This window comes from Paramisgurnus dabryanus, chromosome 11 (genome assembly GCF_030506205.2).
Source record: "Paramisgurnus dabryanus chromosome 11, PD_genome_1.1, whole genome shotgun sequence".
Taxonomy (NCBI): Eukaryota; Metazoa; Chordata; class Actinopteri; order Cypriniformes; family Cobitidae; genus Paramisgurnus; species Paramisgurnus dabryanus.
The window spans coordinates 1,768,976-1,788,305 of record NC_133347.1 but is presented as its reverse complement, the minus strand read 5'-3'; the positions used below and the strand labels follow the sequence as shown (position 1 = coordinate 1,788,305).

Genomic DNA, 19,330 nt, shown 5'->3' with positions numbered 1-19,330 from the left:
TGAAATACATCACTTCCGGTCGGCATATTGCATGCGGTGTAGTTGCACAAGTTAAAAAATTTTAACGGATCCAACGCTCAAAATGGATCCTAAACTTTTCATTTCATGTTGGCCTTCAAATGTTTGTTAGTAACTTATGAATAAAACCTGGGTAAGTGAAGCTATGTGATGTGTTGGGAATGTGTTGGGAATGTGCTGTAATTCCAGACTCTGGCTATGATCCAGCTGCAGGAAGGAAGGATGGAAACTCTGTGAATTTGAGCTTCACAAACACACTAAACTAGACTAGAGTGAGTGAGGATGACTGGATGACAGGAAGACACGAGCGTCTGACATCCAATCGTCTCAGTTATTGATGTTCTATAGCTTTAGTGACAAAGTATAAATCTGATCTGAATGTAAATGGCACATAGCATCAGCTGTAAAAACCAGATTCATGTCTCTACAGCGCCGCGTCCAATCAAACATGATATTTCTTTGTAGATTGTATTTTTGTCTCGTATCGTTCTGTCGTTCGCCCAGCGGCTACTGCACTTTAAAATTGCTCAAATTTCACGGCACCCTCGTCCAGCGTTGACCTTTACCTGTCAATTTATAAAATTTATGACCTTTTCATCATCAAGAATGAATGTCAGTCAACATCTGCTGGCGGCGTTCAGAAATCAATCACTCGTCGCCAGGCCCAGCTGCTTCAAACCCACTTTCCTCTTGTAATGCAATCGCAACAGGAAACTCTGGCGGGCACAGAGCAGGAAGATAAATGTAAGGATGATAGTTATTGGTTAAAAATAAAGGAGGATGGCCGTTAAATATCTCACACATTTCCTCAAGGAGGTTATAGAGGCTGCTGTAAATTGGCTGACTGTATAATATTTATATCAACTATAAAACTGAGTTTACTGCAGAAGTGCAGGGACACTTTTGGCTCAGACTTCTTCATATGAAAGCACCAATAATGGCATAAAACTCACTTAGCAATCTGAATGACTCTTTAAGACAATTAGCACAGATTGGACAACCACTTCAATCATCTATTAAACATTTTCACACACAACCAGTGCCATCACGGTGAAATCTTGCTAGACCAGCACTTCATGCATCAAAAGCAAATAAACTCACTTATTTGAAAATAAACTATTTGAAATTGCTGCCTTCTGCGGCAGTTTTCCTGAGATCTTGTCCCACAATTCTATGCGTGTGCGCTCATGGGGAATGTGATTGGTTGTGCCTGGTCGAGTTCAAAAAATAAAATGGCGGCCAAGAAAGCGTCCGGAGCACAAATTTAGTGTAAATAAATGTATATTTTCACTTTTTGCACCTTTTAATTGCATTTCTAGCTAGAAATTAGTATTGTAGTTTTCAAATTGTAGTTTGAAGTGTGTCCGAAAGAGTTTCTTTTAGCTGCCTTCATGCCTCCGAAGTCATTCCCTCATGAGGCAACGAGTCAGCTGCCTAAGTTTTCGGAAGCAGCCAAAATGATAGAGGGGCCTTTTATTGTGGCCAGCCTAAGGCACGCCTGTGCAATATTAATGCTGCCTAATCAGCATCTTGATATGCCACACCTGTGAGCTGGATGGATTATCCAAAGGAGAAGTGCTCACTAACACAGATAACACAGATTAGGGTGCATCCCAATTTAGGGTCTGGATCCTTCTAAGGCCGCAGACTTTAAAGGCAAGACTCTGTATTTAAAGGGTGTACCGTATGAAGTCCACGAAGCGAACCAAAATGGTCTAGCCTACGGGGTGTGGTTGCGTCACTTGCTGTATTCCAGCCCACTACGCTTGTCAGCGAGACACCTTTCAGACTTTTAAAAATAAATAGTAACAGATTTTTTTATAACGTTATAATATTAATTCACATCATTAAAACATAATTTACAATAAGAATAAAACAGTGATAAGGACCTTTAATTTGCAAAATATACACTTTTTATTTAACAATTTTAATATTCTGAATGTTTCAATCAATTTCAAAATACCCAGACGTCACAGGCGTGCACTGAATCTTGGGATAGCCAAGGCTGTGAAGGACTCATCTATGGATCCTGGGTTTCAGGGGAAACAAAGGCCGCATTTGGAGGCTGCATGTGAAGGAGTCTTCTATCTAGGATAATAGGACCCTGAATAGGGATGCACCCTTAGACAGATTTGGGAAGAGTAGGGTATTTGAGAGAAATAGGCCTTTAATGTACATAGAAAAACTCTTAGATCTTTCAGTTCAGCTCATGAAAAATGGGGGCAAAAACAAAAGTGTTGCATTTATTATTTAATTAAGTGGACTTATGTTGGGAATAGTGAATGAGAGTATAGCTTTTTAAACATTTCATACATAGCCACTGAATATTACTATTACAACTGTAAACCTATTTCTACTTACAGAAATAAGTGCTGAAATGAGATCAGATTTGTGTCTGTACAACAGAATGAGCATCATTATTTATTAGCATTATCAGTTCACATTAAATGAAGTTAATGGCCCACAAAGAGCCCGACGACAGCCAATGACCCCGATTTAAAGTAAATCCATTTGCTGACAAATATCTTCATTCTGTCAGACAGTGTAAACATTTCTCCCATATCTCTTCACACCCAGTAAGAGCTTGTCAACATCTCTCTACTCCCTTGATTTTACATCTTAACATGACAGTGTGTTTATAATGTAAAGACCTTTGAGCTTCATGCTTGGAAACACAGTGTGTTTAGTGCAAAAATCAAGACAGCCTCATTCAAATTCAATCTGAACATCTCATCTCATGATATGAGGATCATTGGTGTCTGTAACACAAACAGAGCAGACGATTTAAACACATGACCATCATCTTGAGATTCTCTGGAGAAGATTCATTCATCCTCCTCCATCAGAAACTCACAGCACGTTTAACTGACTTCTCTTTATCTGAACACAGCACAATGAGTCGTTCACCACAGCAGGACTGAAACAAGACTCTGAGCTAATGGAGACCATTCTTCACACTAATCTAATGACTTTACAAAAGACTGAGACCACCAGATGAATTTTAACATCAAAATGGGCTCAGAAATGATGCCCACATCTGCCGTGACCTGCTGCAGATCGCTAGAGCATCCTTTAAAAATCACCACCATCTGCCATCTCATCACAGGAGAAAACATCAAATCTCTGAAGAACCTCAGATAAGACTCACGTCTGTGTCATTTACCATACAGACAAACAAACTTCACAATGTTTATTGAGCTACATAATGGGTAAAAGTGATGGTAAAGATCAATTAGATGATTAATCACACGATAGACAGACCAATCAAGAAAGACCAAAGGAACAGCTCAGCCACATATAAACTTAACCCTTATACATTTATATATAAATATTCAAGTTATAAGAGAGCGCTGAAAGCTGTGAATTGCAAAAGCACAACACAACACAAGAGGTCTTGAAAAGAAATGTACCCAACCTGAAATGACCCAAATCACTTTTAACCAGAACCCAACGTGCATAAATCTTTTAGAAAACTCGAGAAAATTAGACCCGAGTCTGACCTGACGGCAATTTTTTTAACCTGACTGGACCTGAATGTATACAGCACTGGTATGCATCTGCAGCCTCGCACCCACCAGTCAGACAGAAAGAAACCCAGTGGCCTCGCAACCAATTCGGCCCGCTGCTTCCACAGAGCATAGAGACCCTGTTAAAACTTTAAAACATTTGGGCAGTGCCGGTCTAAGTTGCTTGAGAACATGACGTCACGGATCCATGTCGATCTTTCGCCATATCGGAACAGAAAACCAAAAAAAAGATTCGCAGGTCACAAATTTTGGCCCAACTTCACGAAACTGGACGTACATGATCCTTGGACCAAGCCTCACAAAAGTTACAAGAAAGATTTTTGATCTTCTGAAGTGTTTGCCTGTCACAGCCCAAAGGATATCTGTGGCTTAGCCGCCAAAACAGGAAGTCCTTCATATCTCAGGAACACTTTTGCGTATTGAAACCAAACTTTCTACATCAACTTGGGACTCCAATGTGAGGATGCACAAAATAAAAAAACTAAATCGGCAGCACCACAGCAAGCACACTTTCGCAATTCCTCCGGAAATCTGCCGACAACACTAACCGCTAAAATGTGCATTAAAAATTGATTGACAGGTCTGTCTCAACAACAATGAACCTACTGCCAGCCACATGATGTCTCAAGCGCTTTTGGTAAAGCGAGTGGGGTTGGAAAAGGACTTGATGCACACACGCGAGATGGTTTGGGTCCCGGGTCCGTTCGGCAAAAACATACCTGAAAGCCCGAGGCGCACGTGAAAATTTAAGACCCGAACCCGCTCAGGTCGGACCTCAGGTTCCAAAAGTGGACATGTAAAAGACCTATATAACACATTACAATCTCTCTGAAGACCTGGAAAAAGACAAATCTCACTATTGTACTAGTCAGCTGTTGGTCAGCTGGTTAACACTTCGTTTCTACTTCGATCAGGATTAGTTCAGTCATAATGAGACAGTTTCTTTATGTTCTCTTGATCATCCGGTTCATGGGCCGTCTGAGGTCAGAAAGTGAAGTTTATAAATATTAGCGCTCTCTTTCTCTCGGACTGACTGTTAATTACTCCGTCTAAGTGCACCATTAATCGATCTTACTGCAATATCTCATATCAGTGTCTGTGTGCATCTGAACGTGGCCTGAGGAAATATGAGGTCTGTTTCTCTCAAACTGTTTTTATAGTCGAATATCTGTCGAGTCACCGATGCCAAACACTATGACATCATAAAGACACAAACACAGACCCAATCAGCATCATCTCCTCAGCCTGTGAAGATCAAGTGTTTGTGAAACATAGAGGCTGTAAGCTTTGACCTCTGTGACATCACTGTCTCATTAATGCAACATGGGCAGCTTGTGTGTCTGTCATACCTTCATTAAACACATCGACCCACCGCACTTATTAAACTCATTCATTATTCCTCCTATCGAGCGGTGGTAATGAACCTCTACAGGCTGTGGAGGGCTTTGAGATTTCTCTGATTCTGAACAACTGTATTCAAAACCAGCACTCGACCCAAGAGAGAGAGATCACATCTGGCCTGATATAACACTCATATATACACACAGCACGCTCTGTAACTCTCTTTTCACCACACTGGTCAAAAATATAAATGCAACATGTAGTTAAAGAGTAACTAAAACCCTGGTGAGAGCGTGACTCCACCCACTGGCAATATTTGAAAAATGCAAGAAAAGTGGGCAGATCCCAATGAAGCTAGAGGGGACGAACTAAGCTCGTATCAAGTGTGTGGTGAGATCGTAACAAGGGCGTGGTGAGCTTGAACCTGCTTACGTCACGAGTCATTTTTTGGACCCAACATCCAATAGGAAAATTCAACTGCAGTAGCCACCGTTTAACCTGAAGAGGGCAGCAATCAGACGTTTTTACACCATATATTGTATTATTGAAACACTTTATATCCAAATGTCAAAAAACTTACTAAAATCAATGAACAGCACTAATAAAGCATCATTCTTACAGATCATTAACTAAAAAAAGTTGGTTTAGGGTTTAGTTACTCTTTAAAACAACTTGATTTTGCAAGTCAATTGAACCTACTATTTTAAGTTTAAGTTGACATAACTTATAAAATCAAACTGAAATTGTAAAAGGAACATAAAAATATATGTTGATTTGACAAAAATGCTACGTTTCTTTTACAGTGCAGAAAAAATGATCCATTTATTTTCTACTGTACTACAAATTTTCATTATAATTACGATACATCCATTTTAATAAATTTAGTAAGAATTCTGCTCTTCATTAAGACATCTGAATGTTATCAAGGATGTTTAGTAAAAGACAGAATATTAAACATGTCTTATTTCTGTCATGAATTTATTTGTCATGTTCAGGTTTAAATTAGATTTAATTGGCGAGATTGTCTGTGTGAACTTCCACTTTACACAATGAGATCAAATAAGATTTACTCAAAATTCACCAAAAGCATCTGAACACAATGAATGTGACAAGCTTTACAAAGATTCAGGATCATATTACAGATAATACAACAAATAAACCTCCTTTAGACCATTACTAGAAAACCTGTGTTAAATAAGAGACCTCATTAAATGATTTTTGTGTTGATGTTCACATTGATTGAAATGGTTGCCTATTAGGGGTGTAACGATTAATCGTGCAAATGCGCGTTTTCTCAATGAATGAATTTGAATGAATTACGATGAAATCCCGGCACATCCAAAAGCCAGGGGGCGCTCTCGTGCAGAAACTCCCTTTGTGCCACAGAAGAAGTAGTATTATGAACGCTTTCCAAGGAAATGTCTACAGGAATATTTATATCACTGTTCTTCAAATTGTTTCAGGTATTTTCATGATAATAAAGAATATTTTGAATGATTTTGTTTAACGGGTGTTGCTTTTTTAAAGGCACGTTATAAACGACTCCGACTCAATGATTTTAATTGATAAGGACTTCCTACAGACCAAATGCCGTAGTACACACACAAGCTGTGCATAAAACACAGAAATTCAGAATCGACTTCAGACAGGCATTTTTATGGGACACAAGATTAATCGTTACGGCCCTATTGCCTATTATCAAAGGATTATTACACTTTCATAAAACAATCTGATAGTTTGCCATGTCATCCAAGATGTTCATTTATTTTTTGTTCACTTGAGAAGAAAGGATTTTTCTCCATATAGAAGACTTTAGTAGACCTCAACAGTTTACAGTTGCAATGCAGCTTTAAAGACGATCCCAACCGAGACATAAGGGTCTTATCTAGAGAAACAATCCTCATTTTCACTAAAAATAAAAAAGTACTTTTTAACCACAACTTCTCATCTTGCAGTAGCTGTGTGACACGCTAGCGTGACCATACGTATCATCACGTTGAAAGGTCACGCATCATGTATGTGGAAACTATCGCTCCAGTGCTACAAGTGTGTAGAAAGAGGAGTGTTCAGATGTTGTTGTATTTTTTATAAGGTTTTTTTTGGCCATTTTTGCCTTTATTTGACAGTGATTAAGGAGAGGACAGGAAAGTACAGGGAAGAGAGAGGGTTATGGGATCAGCAAATGACCACGAGTCGGGAATCGAACTTGGGTCGGCATGAGTGCTGCCCACTACACCATTGGCTCAGACAGACGTTGTTGTATTTGAATGATTCTAATGAATGTCTTTGTGTCCGTTTATTGTTTAAAAATGGCCTGCAAGTGTGGATTTCACATACGTAACCTGTGACCTTTCCACGTGATTGCGTAATATATAAGGTCACGCTGGTGCATCACACGGCTAGTGCAAGATGAGAAGTTGTGGTTTAAAAGTAATTTTTACATTTTCTTTTGTTGAAAATGCTGATTGTTTCTCTAGATAAGATTAAGTTGTGATTGTTTAGAGTCCTTTGAAGCTGCATTGAAACTGTAAACTGTTGAGGTCCAATAAAGTCCACTACATGAAGAAAAATCCTGGAATGTTTTCCTCAAAAAACTTCATTTGTTTTCGACTGACAAAGAAAGACATTAACATCACATATTATCAGGATTTTTTATTTAAGTGGAATAATCCTTTAAATTTGGATTTTTAGGGCAGTTCAGAGAGGCAAGTTTTTGTTTACCGTCCAAAACGTAAATTAATTACAATAAAAATGTAATTTACACAATCATTTTCCACCCTTTCTCTCCTATTATTTTTATCAGGTGCTCTTTTCAGACTGGAAAGCTTCAGTATGTTTTATATTGCAGATTGAACATGATTCCTCATGATGTATGCAAAACCCCATCTTGAAGTGACAGACGTCACTGACCTCACATTATCCAGCTATTCATCATTGGCCATTAATGCGTTTAACAGCTTGAGTTTCAGCACCGACTAAAAGCCCTTTAACAATGACACGTTTCCTACAGGCCATTATTACGACCTAACCGAAGAGCCAAAGAAACTCTGACACGAGAGAGGAAGACGGGAATATTCATGGATCTCAAGGTCTTTTTCCGGGAAAGACCTCTGGCATCATTTCAGAAATCTTGAGCTTTCTTTTAGCTCATTCAATTACTGAACGAGAATGAATTTATTCTTTACGAGTCTCCTTACGACACACAGCAAAAACTATATGACCAATTCTAGAAAATGAAACACGGTCTCTGGTGAATAAGACCTTCAATGCTGTCAAAACCTCTTAGCACACACCATTATAAAAAGTGTAGTCTATACTAGAAAGAATTCCTGGGAGAATAAAAAATAACTTTATTTAGTAATATGATTATTTGTAAATCAATATGAGGCTTCCACAGATAAACACAGCTTTTTTAATCTGTCAAACCTTAAGCATGATTGATGACGTTTGTACTCCTCACATTCTAGTTTAAACCACACACCGCTTGGTCAATAAACAATCTTACAGCGCCTCCTACAGATCAAACATTTCATAACCACATATAAGTTACACTATATACTTCATACATATTGGGGCAGTTTCCCGGACAGGGTTTAGGCTAATCCAGGACTAGGCCTTATTTATATTAGGTCATTTAGGAAGTTTTTACAAATACACCTTACAAAAACACTACAAGTGTGCATCTCTTGAGACAAAAAAAAGTCACTGATATATGTTAAAATTAATCAGTTTTTTTATATTAAAGCAACTCAAACATGCATTTTAGTCTGGGACTAAGATAAGCCCTGGCTGGGAAACCACACCATAGAGTCTTAAGTCACACGGGTATATTTACCAATAGCCAACAATTTTTGTGCCAAATATCACTAGGATATTAAGATGAAGATATTTTGTACATTATAAACCATAAATATATAAAAAAAATATTTATCATGAGTAATGTGTGTCATAGGGACTTTATTTGGACAACTTTAAAGGCAATTTTCTCAATATGTAGAGTTTTTGCACCATCAGATTCAAGATATTATCCGTATTTTATATTTGTATATAGGCCAAATATTGTCCCACTCCCATCCTAACAAACCATCAACTGAAAGTTTATTTATTCACTTTCAGATTTTTATTTCTCAATCTCAAAAAAACAACAACTTATGATTGGTTTTGTGGTCCAGGGTCACAAATGATTGTAATAATTATTTGGTAACATGTTTTAATAACATTGTATTAGTAACCATTAGTAAATAAATGAACTAACAGTAACAATTTATTTTTTCAGCATTTATTAATTCCTGCTAATCTTAGTTATTGTCAATACAGTTTTTCATATAAGTTCATGGTGCATTAACTAATGTTAAAAGGATAGTTTACCAAAAAAAATTCTCATCCTCATGTTGATCTAAACCTGTATGATTGCTTTTTCTGATGAACACAAAAGAAGATATTTTGATAAATGATGGTACACTAAGCACACAGCTGATTGTAACCATTGACTTTCATCGCATTTGTTTTTCCTACTATGGAAGTCAATGGTTACAATCAGCTGTGTGCTTACCATCATTTATCAAAATCTGAATTCTGATTTGCTCTGTTATCTGCATCAAAGACAATCACAAGACTTTAAATATCCTTCTGTTTAAGTGCTTTATAAGACAATAGCTGAAAGACCAAATGATAAAAGTAAATAAATTGCATTATTCTCAGTCACAACGTCCTGCTTACACACACCATACACAATGAAACAAATATACACAATAATATTTATTTATTTAGCAGACACTTTCTTAAAGAGGCATACAAATGAGAGAGCATTTAACATTTTGTTAAAAAACTCCAGTAAACACTTCACACACTCATGCTGGTTTCAATAAAAACTGTCTGAATAACTGGAGAATAAAAACACATTGACTAGCTCATCTTCATCTGGTGAAGTCTGATCTTCTCATGCAAGAACGTCCCAAAAGGCCAAGAGCTTGACAGATGCCACAGAGAAACCTTTCAAAGACTCTTTCTGTCCAGCAGGGATTTTCAAGGTGTAATCCCACACAAGAAGCTTAAAGGACGCTTCACCGCCTCTCGTATCACACGACCAGACGTGACATTTTAAAAAACTCACAGTTTCATTCTGTGGCTTTTTGCTCCTGATGAGCTGTCGATATCAATCAGTCTCAAACCATCAGGACATGAAAGATGACGGGCGTCTCATCAATGAGCCTGATTACTTCCCACTAAAAACTGATCAAAACTCCAGAAAGAGTCTTGATGCTGGGAGAAACTTGAAAGCTTTTTCTCCTCTATCGATCGGCGGCGTTCAAAGAGACCTGCTTGAGGTGCGATAACACAACACGTCTATTTCCAGAGATCCAAAGGTGAGGAAAGAGGCCATTGATGCAATTTGTAACATGAGGACATTTTTTGATGTGCTAAGTTTAGTCACTGTTAAGGTCAGCAACATAGAGACACATTCACCATCTTAAACACACACACTCGCCTGTGAAGAGAAACAAGCTGTTCACTCTTCAGATGAAAACCAATGTCTGAGCACTCGAGTGAAGATCAACGCTCGGCTTTTATTTAAATGTAATTGCAGAGAGCTTCATTTCTTTCACAAAAGATGAATCTGTCAGACGACACCAGTCAATACACCCTTGACTCGAAATTCACAAACTGCATCCGGGTTGAAGCTTCTTTTTAACTATACTGATATATATATTACATCTTATTGGTTTTAAAAACCCATATCACTCACTCATAAGTGATATTTCATATTTCATTCACATAGAGGATTTTTAATAACCAGACATGGACATAACTGCTTACACACAGGCACTGTGATCTATTACAGAACTCATTAAAGCTAACAAAGGCACACGTGAACATCACTGTTATTTCTGTCAAAATCATAGCAGCTGGAAAATTTAAATCATGAACTACAAGAAAAGTGAAGGACAAAGAGAGGAGAACACTTGTGTAAAATTGATATAACTGAATGAAATATACATCACTATGATCTACCTCAGTGTGTGGAATACAAATCAACTGTGTTTACCTGAAGCTCTGGGGTGTATTCCAGAAAGCTGGTTATGTGGCTTACCCGGGTAAGTTTAGGAGTAAGTAAGCGGATAACCTCTGCTTTCGGTTCCAAAAACGGAGGTAACTTTCGGGTTATGTAAGTAACCATAGCAACTGACTCTCTGAAGATAACCTGCTCCGGAGCAGGTTATGTTGCAAGGTAAGTTCATTTTAGTTAATAAAACGAGGCTCCGGAGGAAGTCTGCGCATGCGTGTACTTATGACGAGCGTACAGCGGGCGTGGAAGCATATATTTTGCATAATTTTACAATGTTAAAGCATTTATTTTATTTTATTGCATTTACAGTCGCGAATATTTATTGCTGTCTTAAAAAAATGTGTGTTATGAATTTTTTTTTAAAGAAACTATTTTTTTAATAACATGGATTGATATTTGTGATTGGACTAATTACTATAAATGTAATTATTAATTACATTTTATTAAAAATGTATTCATATTTGTGTTCAGACTAAATACTATACATTTAATTATGTTCATTATTAATATATCTCCAAATATCAGTGGATGTATGAAACACAATTCCATCAGTTAATTAATGTTAACAATAAAGTACATTTCCATATCAATTTTGTCAATTCATAAATAACCTCATCTTTCGCTTACTAGATAATTTGAGATTAATCTAAAGTTATAATAAATGTGTGTGCAAATACATTGTCATTAATGAATCTTAACCTATGTTACTTAAGTGACAATGTGGCAATGTTACAGTAAATGGATATAACAAATAGAAACACATGATGCCTATCATAATAATAATTACTGAGGGACAGAAGTTACCCCTGGCTGCAGTCTCTGATAGGCATGTGCATCTGACCTGGCCCACAGAATGACACCCATGAAGCACAGGCATGATTTAACACTGATCAGAATGACACAGGTGAAGCACAGACTTCATTAGATGAAACACCATTGAATCACAGACATGGCATAGTGGTCAGAGATTTTCTATTATCAGTTAGAATCATGTACACAATGAAATGAAATTATAAATATATATTTCATAGTATAATATTTATTTCTTAAACATGCACTTCAGATCCTTAGCCCTCTCTCTACATTTGATCTATAGTTGGTGTTTTTCTAAATCACCTTTATTTCTTTAAAATTGACCTTTTGTAGCTGCTCTCCAGAGCTATCATTTTTGAGCAAAGGGAAATTGAGATATTTGCATATATTAGATGATACAGGACATATATTACAACATGTTACTATTGACACTAATGTAACATTTCTATTCTCCAATTCTGTCACAGCAGATCCTAATCGTCCAATGCAAATGAATGATCATTCTTAGTGTAGTGTAATGAAAAGCATTACACAACATTATTGAAAATCTGTAAGGACTGTAAGGAAGCTTTACAATTAAAAGAGGGTGCATTAATCTATCAGCTATCAGTAAATGTTAAAAAAGATGGTGACACAGTGTCATACAAGGAAAGTCCTAAAACTAAACAGGGTCACCCAAAGGAGCAGAAGTAAAATAAGTACAATATAGTGAATATTATCATAATGCATTTTATGCCTACACAATACAATCATATCTAAAAAAACCCCCTTTAAATAAGCCTTATGACAGATTTGCACTTTATGTGCCACAACCCTTGTGAAATTAACCATGGTTTTATTGGTGTATAGTTGTAGTAACCATGTTTTTTTTTTGGTGCATTGATTACTATCAGCAGAACCATGGTTTTACTACACTAACCATGGTTTAACTATGTTTTTTGAAAACCATGGTTATTTTGTGGTTACCATGGTTTTACTGTAACCATGTTTTTTACTGTAGTAAAACCATTGTTACTTTTCACAAGGGAAAAGATATTCATAATTCATATGTTTACAATCATATATAAAATCTATGATTATTTTGACTATATTAATTATTTTAGATTGTTTTAGATTATTTTAAATAATATTGTGTGTATTTTCGTTGAGACACATACAATATTGGACTTAAATGGGGTAAAATAGGTTCGTATTAATTATTTAATTAATTAATTTTATCTGTTTTGTAATCACGCACTTCTAAGTCGATTATAAAACGTTGATTTTGCCAGAAAGTGTTGGTTTATAATGTTATTTCTCATTTAAAAACTTTTAAGTTCTCTGACGTTTCCATGGTGACTCGTGAAATCTGCGATCCATTGACAATGCCTTTATGTTGTTACCGTGAGCGCGCTTTAACTCTGGGTTACTTTCAGCGAGTTGATTGAACTAACTCTTAAACTGTGTTTTGGAACCGACATACCCCGAGTAAGCAAGTTTGGGGTTGATCAACCCAAAGTTCGGGGTTAATCTGATGGTAAGTTAACCCTGCTTTCTGGAATACACCCCTGATCTCACACAAATATTTAAAGTTTGTACAAATACACACATATGCATGTATACGTTTAAGAAAAAATATATTTATAAATTAAATATTTATATATAATATATATTAAATTAAAGTTAAATATAAAAATGTATATACGCATGTCAATACTTCTTAAATATCTACATGCATGTGTATTTATTATGCACAGTACACACACACATATATTATGCAAACAAAAACTTTTATTTTGAAAATGATTAATCCCTAATGTTGAGATTGGTCTGTTTCCAGAGGTCTTTTGTACGCACGAGTTTTACATAAGAAGAAGGAAACAATCATGTTTGAGGCTCATGGTATGTCATTACCATGTACTGAACTCTTATAATTCATCTATGCCTACATAAATACAGTTTAACAGCACCTTTAAAAACAGAAGTACTGATATAAATTACATTTAAGCATTTAGCCGACACTTTAATTCAAAGTGATCTATAAAAAAAATGTGAAGTAATTATTTTGCTATACAAAAAAAAGTTTTTTTTTTTAGTATTCAGCATATTTCTCTTAAGTGTACATGAAAACCATGAATATTTAAGACAGGCCGACCGACAGACCGAGTTCTGATTGAATCAAATGTGGCCTAAAGATTTTGAGAAGCTTAATGCATGAAGACGACCGACCACCATCAAACATATCTTCTAAGAGGCATTATAGGAACATACGTCCATCTGAAACTCCGAGCAGATGCCGTCTCACCTCTCACAGCTTCATTCAGCCTGACTTAAGTGAAGTTCAGCAGTTCAGACCTGACAAGGAGACAAGTGGGCCAATTTAAGAGCCGAGGCTCTTTAGCGGAGTGAACCTGGCCTTACAACTACAGATTTGATTTGGAGACCATCACGAGCCGGGTAATTGGCTAAACGCGCTGCTTAACTGCTTTTAGTTCTCCGGCTGCTTGCCCATAAAATGTGGGGGCAGGAGCAGAAGAAACTTCGTAAATCTCAATGCAGATAAAAATCGGATTGATCCGGAGGCCAGAAATCGCTGTAATGGCGGTTGGATCATTAAAGGTGCGGTCCATCTGCATAAGGTGTAAACACAGAGCTGACTGTACGACTGCTCATTTCAAACAACACTTTACTGTACTTCTTCAACCTGAAATGAATAAATGCAGCACAGTAGCTCATGTATACCAATAAACACAAATCCTATATATGAATATAATATGAATCCTCTTGCTGTCGCCATGTACAGAAGAACATTTGAGATCATGTGATCATCATAAACACACATCATGGCCTAAACTCCAAACATTTACACTGCTTTTCTTCCGGAGAAGTGTTTTGTGCTCTTTTTCAAAAGTTTACGAGAAATCTGAACTGCATTTCCACAATCTTGTTATATTTTAAGAGGCCTGACACAGGCAGAAAGTGCTTCCAGCTTTTTAATTATTCAATTATGTGTCCTATAGGAGGAGGAACATCATTGGATCAGCTTCATTCATCACTGACTGGAGAAGACAGACACACGGATCATTTTACTCCATCAGGGATGAGGGACACCACCACCGGTCTTCATTGTTAATGAGGCTGCACAATTGTACGATCTGTCACAAAAACATTTGAGCCATCACAAGAGAGAGAGAGAGAGAGAGAGAGAGAGAGAGAGAGGATTCAGATGTCACAGATAGACAAAACGGTGCCTGACTTCTGTCTATCTCTCTCTCTCTCTCTCTCTCTCTCGGGGAGGGACGAGTTTAGGGTTTCAGATGTGATCATCTGCATCTCTATTGACACACAGCTGTGGGAACGACGGTCAGAATGGTGTGTAACTTTCGGATGAACGGACACGTCACAGTCAGGAAACAACCACAGAGCAAAACTAAAGCTTCTCTATAATAGTTGCATTTTAAATTCAAATCTCTTTACAACAATTTCTCATAAACACTGGGGTTGCAAAATTCTGGGAATTTTTTAAGGCTGAAAACTTTCCATGGGAATTAACAGGAATATATGGGAATAAATAAACTGGGAATTTGTAAACATTGCAGACTTGCACATAACAGAGAACATAAATGTAAAAATCTTAATAATTTAGTTCAATTCAGGAAGATTGAATGTAATTTCAGTTGAATTTCTCCCCTGCACATTCATCAGTCACATACACACACAACACAACACAACACAACACAACACAACACAACACAACACAACACAACACAACACACTGCTTACTGAAGGGAGATTGAGGCCACACCACCTGCATGTACTTTCATTTATCCATAACATGCACATATCATTTCTTCAATCCTGGATACAAAATAATGTCAAAATGTCCATCTGTGCATGTATTCACGTAAATAACATACATGTGTTTAAAACTTCCTTGTGCTGTGTGTAAGCTAGTGTGCAACAACATTATATCATTGTACAGACATATACACTGACTTAGAAAAGATTTAGGTGAGATCTTAAAAAAGTACCCAGAAACCACCCAAAAAACCACAATCCTGTTTTAATGTTTTTACAAGAAGTCTCTTATGCTCATCAAGCCTGCTCATCCAAAATCCTTCAGAAATCATTCATATTAGAATAATTTCTGAAGGATTTTTGATCAAATAAATCCACAGACTGATGAGCGCAAGTTTTAGGATTCTTCAAAATTTGTATTACATTGCATGCATGTCTGCTTTATGCCCAAACTAAATGTTTATGTTTGTTTATGATATAGTTTATATAAATTACCATAAGTTTATAAATGATTCCCATAAATTTCCATTAAGTATCAAATTTGGAATATTTCCAAAATTCTCCAGATTAAGAACTTTTCCCAAAATGTAACTTTCTGTCCCTTTGCAATCCTAATAAACAAGTATATCATCTTCCATTGGCTGGACAAACAGGTAGCTCCACACCAAACTTTCACAATTAATTCAATAAAATGTTGACATGTCAGTTGCTCAGGTAAACTTTTAACCGCACATTTAACCGTTTAATCTACTTTATCTTTCTATCAATTACCCATGCACAACAGTCCTAAAGTTTATTTCTGATTGATTATCATGCTTTCCTCATTGCTGAAGTGACACAGACAGATCTAATGCTTCATACTGACGACAGCTACACATTAACATGTGCCTGTTAAACACCAAACATCAGCGCAGACATCAACATCCAAATTATACATCTCTAAAAACCAAAGCATGTTACACATTATGTTATCATTGGACCCTGTGGCTTTTCGTTTTCAGGTTATTTAGCTTAGTGACTACATTCTACATAAATATAAATGAGAAATCATGATACATTCTTAGTTAAAAGAACAGTTATGGTACACTTTAGACTTTACAAAAGTTGCGTTACAGAGCAAAACTCGGGATCAACACTGAACTGTATCATGACAGTACAACACTGCCCTCTGCTGGCCGAAAAAATAACAACATTCACACCGCAAACCATTGTTTTCAGTATTTTTGTTCAACTGTATAAACCAACACAAAAAATGTGCAGACTGTGCCATCTGACAGACATCAAACAAGCCACAACTGAATCCGTCAAAGAAAACCAGCACAAGACAGAAACCCTCATCTGCTTACATTCATCCACTGACTGACTACAGGATTAAAAACATAAGGACCAGCAGAGAAGATTAATCATGAGATTCATACCAGTTTGTTTTCTTGCATGTAGATTCTCTGTAGTTTGGAGCAGCCCTGAGCCAGCGCCACCAGCCCATCATCACTGATGCTGTAACACTGTCCGAAATGAACGTCCCGCAGGTCTCTGCAGTGTTTACCCAACTGAATAAATGACACAAACCAGAGGTTTAGTTCAGCTGACCAGAGGACAACTCTGATGAGGATTATCAGTCAAGACAGTTTGTTAATTAAAACAAGAGCGATTAGTAAGATAAAAACTTGAAACATAAAAAAACTATAGGACATTCATTCAACAATAAACCTTGTCATTTCAAAACAGATCTGATGTGCTGTTACTCAATGGCTTTAAAAATGATTTATCCAATCAGATATTTAATGAAGTCTTTTACTTTGATTGACTGAAGAATTCAAGCTGTTTTACCCTGATGTCAGAATTAGACGCATTGCACGAATGGTCGAATATTCGATCTGCAATAATAATTAGAATAAAAAAAGCCATTTGAGTGTTTATTTTTAATGTGCGACCGAAGGGTTATGACTTATTTAATGCTTTTTTATTTCACCTCTACTGTCTTTTAGACTTTAATGTTAAACATAAAAATTAATTTGCATGTATTTCTGATTGTTTTGGCTATTCAGATTGCAAGACTCATTTAAAGGTGGGGTGCATGTTTTTTAAAAACACTGGAAAAGTGAGTCGGGCAGAGTACCAAAACACACTTGTAGCCAATGAGCAGTAAGGGGCGTGTCTACTAACCGACATCCTTGCCTGGGTTGCGTATGTGTGGGGCGGGTCTATCAAGAGAAGGTCCAGATTCTATTGGGGTAGGGGTGTGTTTGTTTAGGTGATTTTATATATCAACATTGGCTTTCAGAGATCATGCACCCCGCCTTTAAGTATTTAAAGTTTTAACGCCAAGTTGTCTGTTTTTGTCCATCGGTTAAAGTGTTATTTAGACGTGATCCACCGCATCAGCTCATCATGAGAGATTTGTTAGATTTCTGTTGTATAGCCAAACTTATTTTGTTAATACAGAGCTAAACGAGACAACAAAAACGAAACGGAGAACATTTATGATATGCAGTGCTCAGTAGAAACTGCGGATGAATGCAGATGGCTGTTTAACAGCAAACAGTAGAAATAGCTTCATCTTTGATGTGTTGTTTAATTTAGATCGTAACTTCGCACAGTTAGCAATAAGATATCAAGTCAGATTACGTTATTTGTAAAATAATGTTCAATTCAGATATTCTGGTTAGATCCGTCTGTTGTTTTTACCGGATAACCACGGAGCAGAGTTTTCTCCTCAGCCGGCATTATTATAGGCTTTCACCATAGAAGGTAGACTAAATATAGTTGTCTTTCTTTCTTCACAAAAACATGTCAAACTAAATAAAGAAGATATTCATATTTTTTCATTCACTCCGGGCTCTCACTTAGTGTTTCGAGTCTGTTTACAGGATGATGAAATACTTTATGTCAAACTTTAATAAAAATTTAAATTTGGTATAATATCATTTCTGTATAAATTAAAATAAAAATCACTTTAGCATAGCGTTTATGGGGCATCCAAATATTTTGTATCGGAAATAAAAAAATAAGTATTGGTTGATCACTTATTAATGTCATTTAAATAAACAAATATTCAAATAACCCTAGTCAGAATCATAAAGTTCAGAATCAGTAATCTTGATCTTTTAATGTGTACATGAAATTAAGTTCAGTTCACAGTATATTATACTGTTCATGATCATGTAACAAACCATTTTGTGTAAAAGTACCCAACATGTGACCTTAAACTCAAACAGTGTAACAGAGAGCAGCTCACCAGTTTAAGAGCTTCATCTGTGAGTTTGTCCTGGTTGCCAACGTGAACTTTTTGCAGAAGTGGGCAGTGGACGGCCACGGTGCACAGAGACACATCACTGAGCTGTTTACACCGGTACGCCGTGTATTTAACCAGGCCTGTACAGTTCGAAGCCAGCGTACAAATGCCATGATCCTGAACGTTTCGGCAGTCGGAGATGTTGATCTCAGTAACGTTCTGTCTTCTAGATGCAATCTTTACCAGAAGATCATCTTTAACCTGCAGTCAGAGCGTGGACACGTTAGGACAAAGCAGTGTAGAAAATCTTTTTTTACCACAGAGATTACAGAAAATACACAGAAAATGTGTTCAGGATAATTCCAGGATCATTTGATTTGTGATTAATTCACACTGCCAATGATTTTTCTAAATCTGTGTGTGCATTCACACATATACCGTAAAGACACATGGTGTATTTAAAGGGACACTCATCTTTCAGCTCCCCTAGAGTTAAACATTTGATTTTTACTGTTTTGGAATCCAATCAGCTGATCTCCGGGTCTGGCGCTA

The 19,330-nt window shown here is 36.7% G+C and overlaps 1 protein-coding gene and 1 long non-coding RNA gene across 3 annotated transcripts in view; one reads left to right on the top strand and one right to left on the bottom strand.

The window, feature by feature from the left end:
- The window catches only part of fbxl17 (F-box and leucine-rich repeat protein 17), a 162,545-nt gene that overhangs the window by 138,622 nt on the left and 4,593 nt on the right, over positions 1 to 19,330 (bottom strand). For both annotated transcript variants that reach the window (XM_073816192.1, XM_073816193.1), the window contains exons 4-5: positions 18,782 to 19,039; positions 16,962 to 17,093 (exon numbers count right to left, since the gene is read on the bottom strand). In XM_073816192.1, the coding sequence (XP_073672293.1) occupies positions 16,962 to 17,093; positions 18,782 to 19,039 (390 nt within the window). The remainder of the gene's footprint in view (positions 1 to 16,961; positions 17,094 to 18,781; positions 19,040 to 19,330) is intronic.
- On the top strand, positions 9,476 to 16,178 carry LOC141282970 (uncharacterized). Its single transcript, XR_012337901.1, has 2 exons — positions 9,476 to 10,252; positions 14,766 to 16,178. It is a non-coding gene; the product is annotated as an uncharacterized lncRNA (long non-coding RNA).